General features: G+C 42.6%; 1 protein-coding gene across 6 annotated transcripts in view; it reads right to left on the reverse strand.

The window, feature by feature from the left end:
- MTMR1 (myotubularin related protein 1) overlaps positions 1-14,489 on the reverse strand; it is a 100,260-nt gene that overhangs the window by 22,731 nt on the left and 63,040 nt on the right. For all 6 annotated transcript variants that reach the window (XM_066356162.1, XM_066356160.1, XM_066356161.1 and 3 more), the window contains 2 exons: positions 10,091-10,183; positions 2,686-2,799 (listed from right to left, as the gene is read on the reverse strand). In XM_066356162.1, coding sequence (XP_066212259.1) covers positions 2,686-2,799; positions 10,091-10,183 — 207 coding nt within the window. The remainder of the gene's footprint in view (positions 1-2,685; positions 2,800-10,090; positions 10,184-14,489) is intronic.

The following is a 14,489-nucleotide window of genomic DNA, read 5'->3' on the forward strand; positions in this document are numbered from 1 at the left end:
AATTCTCTCTCATTTAACTCCAAATTTTCCATGTGATTGAGATTTTTTTCTGGAGATTTTTCATTTTCTTTTTGAACTACCTCTTTGTCTTGTGTAACCATGGTATTCTATTTCCTCTTCCTTGATGGCATTTGAGAGTGGTACAGTTAAGAACTATAAATTTAAAATATAAACTAAAAAATGCAAATTAAAATTTTAAAAATACAAAAAAATATAAAAAATTTAAAACAAGTAAAAAGAATAACCACAGAAGACAATGATCAAAAACAAAAGAAATCACAAACAAAACACCTACAAAATATAAGAATATAAAAGTTAAATAAAATTTTAAGAGAAAAAATAAGAAAAAAAGGGGGAAAAGTAAAAAATTTAAAAAGAGAAATAAATTTTGGTTTTGAGAGTTTAATGTTTTCTTCCAGTAGCTGTTGCTGTACTCCAAGTTTTAGCTCTGAAGTTCATAGGCTATCCTCCACAGAGATGTTGCTATCACAGTGATGTAGATGGGACTGCAGTTGATTTGGTGGGTGGAGCATGTTGTGAGGGCTTTACAGCTTCACCTTTATAACTCTGACTTTCCGGCTTTATGGTTCTAGCAGTGGCAATCTCATGCCTCCAGGAGCTTCTCCCCACTTCTCAACAAACCAGGGCACTAGATGTGGAGCACCTCTGTTCTTCAGGAGAGAATGTGGCTCTGGAGAGGTAGCTGTGGGGTTTGTCTCTGCCACTCTCCCTACTGCAAGGTGAGGGAGGCAGGATCTGGGAGGCTGGGGAGCTACACTGTAGTTTTCTCTGTCTCTGCTGAGTGCAGGCTGCAGGCAGACCATGGGAAAATAGGCTGTGTCCCCACGCTCTGCCAGCACTTTGGTCCTATATCTCTGAAGGGTGCTCTGTCCTTTCTCACCATTCCTCTTGACAGAAGCAGACCCAAGTCACTCTGGGTTTCCCTCTCTACACCCCTGAGAAAAAAACCCAGACAGAGCAAGCTTCCCTCCTCCCCATAGTCAGGTAGAGAAAAAAAAAAAAAACAATCACTCTGGTTTGTCTCCTCTCTAGAGCCAACTGTGAATGTGTTTTATCTTTTGCCCCCTTTTACAACCCATCCCACCTTTAGTCCATTTGGTGTGTGGATCTTTCAGATGCACCTGGGAGCCCAGCTGAGGTTCCTTCACTATGTTATACTTGTTCAATGTGTTGAAATTTTAAGGGGAGAAAACAAGGGTATCTCTCATGCTGCCATTACTCTGACATTATTCCCCAGTGTCTGCTGCTATTTTTTTAATGGCTTGAGATATAATTTCTATACTATAAAATTCACTCTCTATTTACTTTTTTCTTTTTATCAAACAGCTCTATCACACTGGGCCCAGGAATGTGGGTTTTATCCTGATCACAGTGGGAAGCTTTGGGGACATTTTAAGTAGGGAAGAAGTATATGGTGGGACTAAAGTTTGGGAATGCTGCCCTGGTTGCTATGGTTAGAGTGGACTACTGGAGATCAGAAATGGAGGGAGCGAAGTCCATTCCTGGGCCTTAGGCCAAATGTGAGATGGTGGAACTTGAACTAGGCTTGTAGCTGTAAAGCAGTGAGAAGTTGCCAGATTAAGAATGTACTTGGGGACAGGGCCAGCAGTACTTGTCAATGAATTGGATGTGGCAGAGGTGGTGAGAGTGTGAGAGGAATTGAAGATGGACTCAGTTTTTGGCCTTAGCATCTCAATAGGAAGAGGTTCCATTTACTGAGATGCAAAAGATCTGGGAAGGAGTTGAATGGCACTTGGAGCACTAAGACAGATGAAGTCACCTAGAGAGAGAACACAGGGTTTGGGGTGAGACAAGGACCAAGGACTGGGGCCAGGTTACTCCAATGGAATAGAAGATGGGTTAAAAAAGGAGAGACTTAGCAAAGGCAGTCACTGACCTGAGGAAAGGCCAGATGGGAATAGCATGGAACAATGGAGCCCTAAACATTGAGGAGGCTGCTAAGAAATAGAGAGGTGGGTGCTGATGACCTACTGTTTCCTCTTAAATTCTTAATGTTCTAATACATTTTGCTAGACATGGCAATCCTCTTCTATTATCCAGAAGATATTCTGTAAGCTCTTTCCCCAACACTTCCTCACTTTTAATCATTTCTTTCTTTTATCCTGAAGTAAGGAAGAAAGAAAGAAGAGACTCAATATAATTCTGAGAGGCTTGGTGGCTGCTGCTTTACCATCTTGATGGAAAAGAAAGTTTAGCTTGCTATCCAGAGGGAGGTTTGGGGCTAATCTACAGACTTCATTTTCCTAGGTCTCCAAGTACCCTTCTGCCAAACAGCACAGAGAATGGCAAGTAGAATCGTATCATTATGGAGTTGGTACAGTGGAAAAGTACATTAGCTTGGAGTTCAGGAGATCCAGGAGTTAGTAGTGATCCTACAAACTTCAGAGTTGTGGGCTTGCTGTGTTCCATCCTCCAGCAACCAGAAAGTAATGGGCTTGTTTAAGATAACCAGGAAGATCAGACATCTGCACTAGGGCTGGTGAACCCAGGTAGGTATCTAGTGCAACCCTTCCATTTACAGACAGCAACAGAGCTAGACCCAAGTCCCTTCCACTTAGTCCTCCCCTTTCTACAGTGGCACTTAATGTGAAAGGCACCTGAGCAACTGGGAAAAAAACAATTGACAGGACATAACACACTTACCTCTTTGAACTGCTGCTGTTCACAGTTGCATAAGAAAGTCCCAAAGAGACAGCTATAAAGGTGATCCAAGATTGTAATCAAGAATAGTTCATTAAATTCAAATGCTGAGGGAAACTTAAATGGAGAGAGAAATAAGGTTAAAGTACAATTCTAAAACAGTGTTTTGTAAAAGACAGCTAAACTTCAACTTGGAATACAGTCAAAGATTAAAAGGAAGACAGAGCTGGCTGCCCTGTGGTGCTACTGTGGATACAGCATCCACCTGGAACACTAAGGTTGCTGGTTCAAAACCCTGGGCTTGTCCAGTCAAGCCACATACAAAAAGCAACCAGTCAATGAACAACTCAAGTGAAGCAACTATACTTCTTGCTCCCTGTCCCTCCCTCTCCTCTCTCTATAAAATCAATTAATAAAATATTTTTAAAAATAAAATAGAAGGAAGACAGAGCCCATATAACTAACTATAGTTTTCAGTCTAAGCTTATAGATTGGCTGAAGAGGAAGCAACAAAACTTGTACTCTTCAATGCCTAAAAAAGCTTATGGAGCTTCCAATTCTCACCATGATTGTAGAACAAAGCCCACATTCACTCTTGTTCCAGAAACAACTAGAAAGCTGGATAAAAATATATGAAACAGCTGTTTTCAGAAATTGACAACAGGTGGCATGGGACTGAGGTTCCCAAGAGAAAGGAAACAAGGAGGCTATCCCAACTATTGTCCCAGCTTTCTGCCTAGAGGCATATTCTGAGCCATGGAGAAGGGAGGGTGGATCACAGGCACAGCATACACCAGAAGTGACTCAAAGGAGAATAGAAAGTCTACATCTATTAAAGAAACACCTCATAATTTAAAACTGTCCCACAGAGACAACTCCCTGAACATGTACCCTCAAATCCTTACCAAAATATAAACAAATTAAACCTGGCAATATATAAAAAGGGTACCAATACATGACCAAGTGGTGCAGATCTCAGGAAGAAAGGCTGCCTTAACATCTGAAAATCACTAACATTACAAAAAACTAATTAGTGACATTCACCACATTTAAGGTGGGTTTTCTTCCATAAGGAAGAAAATCACATAATCATCCCAACTGTTGTTTTAACTAATTCTTAATGAAGTTTTAGAGAATTCCAACAAAGACTTTTCCATTGCCAGGAGGTTCTAGCCAGTAACTGGTATTTAGTAGCCATGAGGAGACAATCTATAAATGATAATGATCCTAGAAGCAGGCATGTGCGAGAATTCTAATTTTAAAACAGTAAAATATTCATCATTTACTGAAACAAAGCCCTAACATGTCTTTATTTGTCAGTTTAAAGACCTATTCCCCAATCAGAGTGATGTTTGCACATTATCATGACTAATCCTGTCATCTCTAGAGTGACAGCCAGGGTCACTGATAGACAAGTTTATTTTTTAGCTTAGATTTTATTATTTTAGTAAACCGAGATAAGCTTCTCAATGAGAAACAACAGCTGCTATTCACATTTATAAGGCATTGTGGCATTAATTTCAACTCAGAAAACATTTCATTAGAGTAAGTAGCAATAGGTAAATAGAAATTACTCTGATTCAGTTTGTTTTGGCCTCTTATCCTAGAAACCATACCATTTACCTAAAAAGTATTGTCTCCAACACTCCTCAGAGATCCATAATCATATTCTGCACCTCTTGAGTGACAAAAATATCAACAACTTATTAAACCTATTCAAAAGGGCAGAATCTAAAGCATGGCTGTTGTGCAATATCTTTGAGACTCTTCTCTAGAGTCACTACAAGAGTCCCTCTATTACTTTTTCCCTTTGTTCCTTCTATATTAATTTGTGCAGAGACCAGTTCATTTTATTCTGAGATTCCTGACAACTGTGCACTTATTTATAGCTTACTTGATTTCACAGTAGACCACACCTAAAAATAAGTTAATCTTCTTAAATTAATACATCTTTTCTATCAGGCTAAATCTCCTTCACTTGTGACTTAATTGATAACTAAAGGCTGATCATTCATGTTTCTGCATCTAATGCATTAAAATATCATTTTAAAATAACTATACACATTGTATGGACAAAGTCTTAGAGCTGTGAATGCCATATGAAATCTTCTAATCCAAATCCCTTATTTTCTTACTTAAAAAGAAATAAACAGTACAAAAATGATACAAATTAGACATGAAAACAGGCACTAATCAACATGACAAGTGGTAGTCAGACTGAAGATGTTAAAAACACACACTTACCTAGACATTTGGGAGGAATAAGCTACTTCGCATCCACAAAATGATGCTTACCCTTTCAGAGCCTCAGAGTTATTTTTTGTGTTCAACTTTTCTATGCCTTTTTTCTAAGATACTTCCTTCCTTCCAAGGAAGAATTTCATACTTCCTTGTCTGAACTTGAATGTAATCATCACTCTTTTTTTTTTTTTTTTTACTGGCTTGGCATCGATATGCACAACAAGAAGTACAGGGCACACAAAATAGTGAGAGTTCTGGCCAGTCTTCTGAGTATGTATTTGCTACTACTTGTCACTCACACCAGGGTGCCTACCTCTGAGACCACTCCTCTTACCTCAACATCGGCTGCTTTCAGTCAGCTGTGATCTGGCACTTAAGAGGATTGTTGAGCCCAATCAGCTAGGGGTAGCTAGTCCAAGAGTGAGTTCTAAGGGAGGCCCTAAGACTCTAGGGATTTTATTTGGCTGCTCAGACCCACCCCCTCAATTTTTTCTTATTTTTGAAGGTATGTCTATGTTCCCTAGACCAGTGGTCCCCAACCTTTTTTGGGCCACGGACCGGTTTAATGTCAGAAAATATTTTCACAGACCGGCCTTTAGGGTGGGACAGATAAATGTATCAGGTGACCGAGACAAGTGTCAAGACTGAGTCTTAGACAGATGTAACAGAGGAAATCTGGTTATTTTAAAAAAATAAAACATTGTTCATACTCAAATATAAATAAAACGGAAATAATGTAAGTTATTTATTCTTTCTCTGCGGACTAGTACCAAATGGCCCATAGACTGGTACCGGTCTGTGGCCCGGGGATTGGGGACCACTGCTCTAGACCCTTGCTCCTCCAGCTGTGATCTGTGGACCTGGGTACTTGTCAAAAATGAAGACTCAGGCTCCACCCCAGACACACGGATCAGAATCTATATATTTTAATATAATCCCCAGGGAATTTCTGTGCTCCCATAAGTTTGAGTTACACAGGTCTAGGGAAGAATCCTCTGGAAAGCTTGTGAAACAACAGTTTTGGGTACCCCTCGCCCATGTCAGCAGGTCTAGGGCAGGCCTGAAAATTTGCATCTCTAGTTCCCAGAGGACGCTGAGCACTTGGAGCCATGGTCTAAGATTACTGATCCTCTAAGCCAGGGGTAGTCAACCTTTTTATACCTACCGCCCACTTTTGTATCTCTGTTAGTAGTAAAATTTTCTAACCACCCACTGGTTCCACAGTAATGGTGATTTATAAAGTAGGGAAGTAACTTTACTTTATAAAATTTATAAAGCAGAGTTACAGCAAGTTAAAGCATATAATAATAATTACTTACCAAGTACTTTATGTTGGATTTTTGCTAAGTTTGGCAGAATAAATCTTTTATAAAACAACTTACTATAGTTAAATCTATCTTTTTATTTATACTTTGGTTGCTCTGCTACCGCCCACCATGAAAGCTGGAACGCCCACTAGTGGGTGGTAGGGACCAGGTTGACTACCACTGCTCTAAGCCATGTGCACATCAGAACCAGCCGGGGAAGGAACTTTTAAAAACTACACATACCTAGGTCTCTCCCCAGACCCACGGGAAGAAAAGTTTCCAGGAACAGGCCCAAGCAGGTAAATCTTTATGTTTCCAGGGGCTGACAGTGTGAACTGTAAGTGGGCAGTTGGGGCTTCTGGTCTTCCAATGGCCCTTAGGGAAGAGCCCTAGCTGGTGCAGAGAGGGGCACAGGCAGTGTGGTGGCCTTTCTTAACACACAGCCCCATCAGTAACTGAGCCTGACTGTGAAAAAACTGGAATGATAATTCAGACTTTCCAGGGTGGGGGGAGGCAGATGTCCTCTGAAAAGGCCCCAGGATGATCCTGATAAGGCAGCCAGGAAGCTCAATAATGAGCTCCATGGCTGTTGGTGGAATCATGCTGGTCGCCAGAAATCTTTCCCACTGGTCCCCATCATATGACTGAAGCCACCAAGGCCAGAGTTCCATGCCAATAGGAATGAGAGAGCCCAGACATGGTTCTTATCTTCTCACTCTCCTTCCCCACAACCCCACACTCAACCAGGCTGGGCAGCAGGCACTTAGGAAAATTCTGTGCCATACTCTATATGCCATCCTGTCTCACTGCGACACACGCTCTCTTTACCTGCTAAACTCTATAATTTTGTGCCCCTGCCCATCTTTGCCCCTCTCTCCTCTTCTCTGACCCTCCCCTTTCTGCTTCTCCCCCTCTGCCTCCCATCTGTCCCCTCCATCTCTGCTCCAACTCCCCCTCTCTGTTTTGCCCCATCTCTCTCTCTCTGCCTCTAGCCCTGATTCTGCCCCTTCTGCTTCTTCTCTACCCCCAGTCCCCTCTGATTCCTCACCCTTCTTCTTTCCCCTTCTCTGCCCCTGCTCTGCCTCTCCACACTCTCTGCTCTCACCCACATCTCCCTGCCTGTATTCCTATCACTGCTTTCCCCCCACTCTCCCTGCCCCCCCACTGTGACACCTGCCTCTGCCCAAACCCTCCTGACTCTGCCCACCTCTCTGCCCCTGATTACTACCCTACCCCCTGCCCTGGCTCTCTTCCCCCCCTTCCTTTTTCTGCCTCTGTAGTGCTCCCACTTCTGCCACTGCCTCTACCCCCGCCACTGCCCCCAACCTGTACCACTTCCACTCCTCTGTCTGCCCCCTGCCTCCCCTTCTCTGCCTCACTACTTCTCGATCTCTGTCCCCATCCCTGCCTGCCTCTCTCTGCCTCTGGCCCCTGCCTCCCCTCCCCTTCTCTGCCTCTACCCCTTCCCTCCCCACCTTCCTCTGCTTCCATGCCTGACTCCTTGCCTGCACCCCCATTCCCACCCCTGCCCCCACTGTTTCCTTCTGTCTCTGCCCATGCTCCCCTCTGCCTCTGCCCCCTGGCTCTGCCCCACACCTCTGTCTCCCAATCCCTGCCCCCGTCCTCCCTCCCTGCCTCTGCCCACCTACCTCTGCCTCCCCCTCTGCTCCTATTCCCCCCTCCGCCTCTGCCCCCCTGCTCCCCTCACTGCCCCTGCCCTCTTGCCTACACTCTCCCTCTACCACCACTTTCCCTACCCTTTTCCCTACCCTCTTACCTATCTCTCCTACCCCACTCTCTGCCACCCCACTCTGCCTCTCCCTCTGCCTCCTTCTGCCCTCTCTGACCACCCATCTACCTCTCATTCTACCTCTTCCTGCCGCTGCTCCTGCTCTGCACCCACCTCTGCCTCTTTGCACATCTTGCTCTGAACCTTCCTCTATCCCCTCTACCCCTTTCTCTACTTCTGCCCCTCTCTCTGCTTCTGTCTGTCTCTCTCTGCCTCCCCTCTTCTGCCTATTCCCCCACCACCACCGCTTCTCTCTGCCTCTTTCAACCACTCTCTCTCCCTGGTCCTTCCTCTACCTCTCTCTGCCCCCTCTCCCTGCTTCTTTCTTTATTTTTTTGTGTGACAGAGAGAGAAACAGAGAGAGGGACAGATAGGGATGGCCAGACAGGAAGGGAGATGAGAAGCATCAACTCTTTATTGCGGCACCTTAGTTGTTCATTGATTGCTTTCTCATATGTGCCTTGACCGGGGAGTCACAGGAGAGAGAGGGGCCCCTTGCTCAAGCCAGCGACCTTGGGCTCATGCTGGTGAGCCTTGCTCAAATCAGATGAGCCCACGCTCAAGCTGGTGATGTTGGGGTTTCGAACCTGGGTCCTCTGCATCCCAGTCTGATGCTCTATCCACTGCGCCACCACCTGGCCAGGCTCCTTGCTTCTTTCTTTCTATCTCTTTGCCCTCTATTTCTCCATTTCGCTCTCTCTCTCTGTCTCTCTTGCTGCTCCTCTGTCTCTCTCTTTCCCCTTCTCTGCTTCTGATCCTTCTATCTCTACCCTTCTGCCACTCTCTCTGCCAGGTTCTCTCTGTCACTCCATCTCTGTCTATCTCTCTTTGTTTGGCTCTGGCTCTCTCTCTCCTTGATTCCAGGTCTATTTCCATGGCACAATCTCCCACCAGGAAGGTAAATCCCCAAACTCGCATTTGGATGTTGAAAATGAGGGGAAAAACAGCACATGCCTCATAGTCTGCTTTGAACTAAAACCATCAGGGCCCAACTGGCTTAGGGAAGGGTGGTCCATGCATGGCTGGATACTAAGCACCAGGAGATGACAAAATACTCTGCAGCTTCTTATCTTCCATTGGTTTTTGAATAGTCATTTCCTTCAGTGATCTTGAGGTTAGAGGGGCTGTGGCCTGGAACAAGGTATGGAGATTCCTAGATTCCCTGGTCAAATTCCCTTTCCATAATGTGAAAATCATTTATGTCTTCAAGGTTCATTCATGTTGTAGCATGTGTCAATATTTGCTTCCTTTTTATGACTGAATAATATTCCATTGTATGTATATACCAGGGGTAGTCAACCTTTTTATACCTACCGCCCATTTTTGTATCTCTGTTAGTAGCAAAATTTTCTAACCGCCCACCGGTTCCACAGTAATGGTGATTTATAAAGTAGGGAAGTAACTTTACTTTATAAAATTTATAAAGCAGAGTTATAGCAAGTTAAAGCATATAATAATAATTACTTACCAAGTACTTTATGTCAGATTTTCGCTAAGTTTGGCAGAATAAATCTTTATGAAACAACTTACTATAGTTAAATCTATCTTTTTATTTATACTTTGGTTGCTCCGCTACCACCCACCATGAAAGCTGGAACGCTCACTAGTGGGCAGTAGGGACCAGGTTGACTACCACTGGTATATACCATACTTGTTCACCCATTTGTCTGCTGATAGACACCTGGTCTTTAGTATCATCCCCATTTCTAATATCTTGCAGGATCTTGCATTTCCAGCACAGCTGGGGATTGTGTTTCCTTGCATTGACAAAAAGGGAGCAAGAGAGGCAAAATGGCTAAGGTGTAGGGCCTTGGTTTGCAAGGCTGAGGAACAGATGATTGAGAAAAACCACTTGCACAATAAGTTACTTTTGGTGAGAGGTTGTTTCTCATTTTCTGCTTAGATTGCTTAATGAATTTGAATAGAAATGAATTAAATAATAGAAGGGGTCATATTCTACACATATACACAGATCTTCATTTTGAATAAACATGAAGGTTTATGTACTCTTCAATTTTAAGATATGCTTGAAACAGACCACATAGGTCAAAATATATTTGAAATATCTCACCTGTCTTGTCATTTGCCAAACACAATCAATAAACTGAAGAAATATTGGTGACCGGTCAGCATCAGCATGGTTGTCACTGCCGTGGCCCACTCGCTGAAAAGAAACAAGAGATTAAAAGTTTTCAAGTACGCCACAGTCCTTTCAAAAGTCATTTTACATTGCTTAGTGACAAGAATCATGTCTCACTTGTATGTCCCAAGGCCTAACAGATTCCTAGTGCATAGCAGGCACTCAAAAATGTTCACATAATTGAACTGACTTACTTTTCATTACTCGTAGGAAACAAAATTTCAGTGTACTATATTTTGCATGTTGATTGTTTCATAATGTTTCATATAAATGGGATAAAGAGTTATAAGCAAACAGCCAGCATATTTCAGTCCAAATGATGGTCTCAGCCACCATACCAAGTGCACAGTGTCACCATAGGATTATCCATTAGCAGCTCATAAAGCACATTATGACTGCCATTTTCTCCACAAGTGAAAGAAAGTTTTCCATTGTTCAGAAATCTCAGGAAGTCTGAGAATCAAAATAGTAATTAACAGTATACAAATTTTAAGCAATTCTACATGACTTGGAGAACCCCAAAAATCACACTCTTGAAATGGTAATAGGTAGAGTCTTTGCTCTAGGAGTCCAATGATGTATTTATTTATTTTTTCCAATTTTGAGATATAATTGATAGCGAGAATTGTATTTTATACGTTTGGATATTTTAGCAGATTAATAGATTCATATTAAAAGTAAAAGCTAACTTCCAATACATAAACAGGACTGATAAAGACATTGAAAATAAGTTAAACAACTCAAAAGTAAGCATTCTAAGATAAGCTTCAATAATCTGATGACTCAAATACACTAAGCAAAAAAAGAAAAGAAAACACATTGTGAAGATACAACACAATCACCACATACTAACAGTGAGAAATACTGAGTCTATGAAATTACCATCAGGAAAGACATAGAAACAAGGAAATGACCAAGTCAATGTCAACACCTCAGAGTAAAACTGTACTGCCTTCTTTCTAAAATTTTTTAATTGTGGTAAAATATATATAACATAAAATTTACCAACCTAACCATTTTAAGTATACAGTTCAGTGGCATTTAGAACACTCATATAGTGTAGTCATCAATATATCCATCTCCAGAAATTTTTATCTTCCCAAACTGAAAATGTCTGCATCAAACAGAAACTCCCTATTCCCCTTCCCCAGCCCCTGGCAACCACCATTCTACTGTCTATGAATTTGAAAGCTCTGAAGACCTCATCTAATTAGAATCACATACTATTTCTCCTTTAGTGACGGGCTTATTTCGCTCAGGATAATGTCTGTCCTCAAGGTTCATCCATGCAGCATGTGTCAAAACCTTCCTTTTTATGACTGAATAACATTCCATTCTTTGTATAGACCATATTTGTTTATCCATTTATCTGTTGATGGACACTTGGGTTCCTTCCACTTGTGGGCTACTCTGAATACTGCTGCTGTGAACATGGCTGACCAAATGTTTGTTTAAGTTTCTTCTTTCATTTTTGGGGTATATACTCAAAGGCAGAATTGCTAGTCAAATGGCAATTCAATTTTTTTAAAGAACTTCAACTGGTTTCCATGGTAGCTGCATGTATTGCCTTATTTCCTTTGTATACAAGAATTCATAGAATCTGCTCTTCAGTCTTTCAGAACACCCGGTATGGCTGTGAAAATAGAACTTAAGGAAGGCACCTTATGAACAGTTTCACACTAACAGTTCACAGTTTAGGATTCATTCTTCTTTGAAAAGACATTCACTGAACTAGGTGGTGTGTAACACATCTGCCTGGCCTTCGGGATTTCAGGAATTTTCATGCGTCTGAGGCCAGGTCCTTGGCTAGGGACCTGAGGTACAAAGACAGATGAGACATAGTATTCATACTTGATGAATAATTCCTTTATGGTCTAGTCATGGGAGAAAGACCTATAAATAACAAGAACAGTAAAATGTTTCAATGGGTATGGGGGGGCATAAAGGAACAAGTGGACATCTTATGATGGGATAGAGGAGTAAACGAGGAGGGAAAGTCACACAAGTCATTCATGGAGGAAGTCTCATTTGAGATAAACTTTGAAGGACAGGAAGATGTCTGCTTACTGGCTGGCCAGGGGGATATTATATCAGAAGCAGTGGGGGGCACTAGGGGTGCCATTATTAGCTGAGCACAGCTGAGGCTCAGAGGATGAGGCAAAGAAAAAGAGGCAAAGTGAGGCTGGAAAAGTAGACTAGGGCCAGATCACCAAGTATTTTGAGTGCTGCACTGAGTAGTTTGCTCCAATCCTGTAGGCTACAGGAAGGCTCTGAGCGATTCACACTGGGGTGCAGCAGCATCATATCTGCTTCTTAGAAAGCTCAGTCTGGCTACAGTGAGGGTGATGAATTGAAAGGACACAGACAACAGAGAGGCTTGTTAAGAGACTGCCATAGTAGTCCCAAGGAAAATGACCAGGGTTGAATTAAGGGGGCATCAGCGGCAATGGCAAGATGAAAGATTTGCAATAAATGTATTTCAGGTCATGGGACTGCCTGAGATCACTATGGGATTAAGCATACAGAATACAAATGATTCAAGGACTAAACCCTGGGGGAGCCCAAATTTAAGAGGTTGAGGATAAAGGGAGGACCAGAAGTTAGAAGGAAATTCAAAAGGTTGTAGAGACCTAGAAGCCAAGTGAGGAAAGTGTTACCAAAGGAAGGAAAGAAGCAACAGCATCAAATACTCAGGCCAAATAGTCTCCTATTTGATTTAATCACCTATTAAACAACGTGGCTATTTGGCAACGTGGCTGTCATTGATGACTGTGACAAGAGCAGTTTTGAGGAGAGGGTGTTGTGAGGAGGAAGTCTGGCTGAAATGGGTTTAAAAACAGACTAGAAGGAAAGAAAGTGATAGTGCAGACAACAACTTTTACTGAGGGAAGAAGCGACAAAGGACTTTGTGATCATGTTTAAATAATAAAGGAGCCCAAACTTATCCACACTGCATGGGCCAGGCACTGTCCTAAACACCTTACATATAAACTCATCCCCAGCCCACGACACTCCATTTCAGAGAACAGAAACCAAGACACAGAGAGTGAAGGCATGTGTCCAAGGATCTGACAGCAGCTCCCTAAAGGATGCTATGGAACTGCCCTTCCTTCTCCTCCATGAGAGTGCAGGCACAGTGAGTGCAATCAGCATCCTCAAGGCTGGAGCTCCTTAGGTCCTTAAACCACCCATCCTTCTGCTTTCCACAAGTGAACCCAAATGGGGTTTTGGCAGTATTGTAATTAAACACAGGGTTCAGAAAGAATTCCCAATAATTCAATAGCCTGGACAAACCAAGAATTAGCTGCCATTTGGACATAAAAAAATGCATCCCAAGAACATTCTACCAGATAACCCAGCAATCCCCCTCCTAGATATACACCCAGAAGTAAAAGCAGACTGTTAACGGGCTTAGTTGTATACACTACAAATTTGTATGTTAAAGTCCTAACCCCTACTAATCTCAGAATGTGACTGTTTTTGGAGATAAGGTCTTTAAAGAAGGGATTTAAATAGGTGATTAAATTTAAATGAGGCCATTACGGTAAGCCCTAATTCAGTCTGACTAGTGTCCTTATAAAAATAAATTTAGAAGTATGGAGATTCCTCAAAAAATTAAAAATCGAGCCTGACCAGGCAGTGGTGCAGTGGATAGAGCAGGGGTCCCCAAACTATGGCCCGCGGGCCACATGCGGCCCCCTGAGGCCATTTATCTGGCCCCGCCACACTTCCAGAAGGGGCACCTCTTTCATTGGTGGTCAGTGAGAGGAGCACATTGACCATCTCATTAGCCAAAAGCAGGCCCATAGTTCCCATTGAAATACTGGTCAGTTTGTTGATTTAAATTTACTTGTTCTTTATTTTAAATATTGTATTTGTTCCCGTTTTGTTTGTTTCTTTTACGTTAAAATAAGATATGTGCAGTGTGCATAGGGATTTGTTCATAGTTTTTTGTTTGTTTGTTTGTTTTATAGTCCGGCCCTCCAACAGTCTGAGGGACAGTGAACTGGCTTTCTGCGTAAAAAGTTTGGGGACCCCTGGGATAGAGTGTTGGACTGGGATGCGGAGGATCCAGGTTTAAGACCCCGAGGTTGCCAGCTTGAGCACAGGCTCATCTGGTTTGAGCAAAGCTCGCCAGCTTGGACCCAAGGTTGATGGCTTGAGCAAGGGGTTACTCGGTCTGCTGTAGCCCTCAGTCAAGGCACATATGAGAAAGCAATCAATGAACAACTAAGGTGTCACAACGAAAAACTAATGATTTATGCTTCTTATCTCTCTCCGTTCCTGTCTGTCTGTTCCTATCTATCCCTCTCTCTGACCCTCTGTCTCT

The sequence above is a fragment of the Saccopteryx leptura genome, chromosome X (assembly GCF_036850995.1).
Source record: "Saccopteryx leptura isolate mSacLep1 chromosome X, mSacLep1_pri_phased_curated, whole genome shotgun sequence".
Classification (NCBI taxonomy): Eukaryota; Metazoa; Chordata; class Mammalia; order Chiroptera; family Emballonuridae; genus Saccopteryx; species Saccopteryx leptura.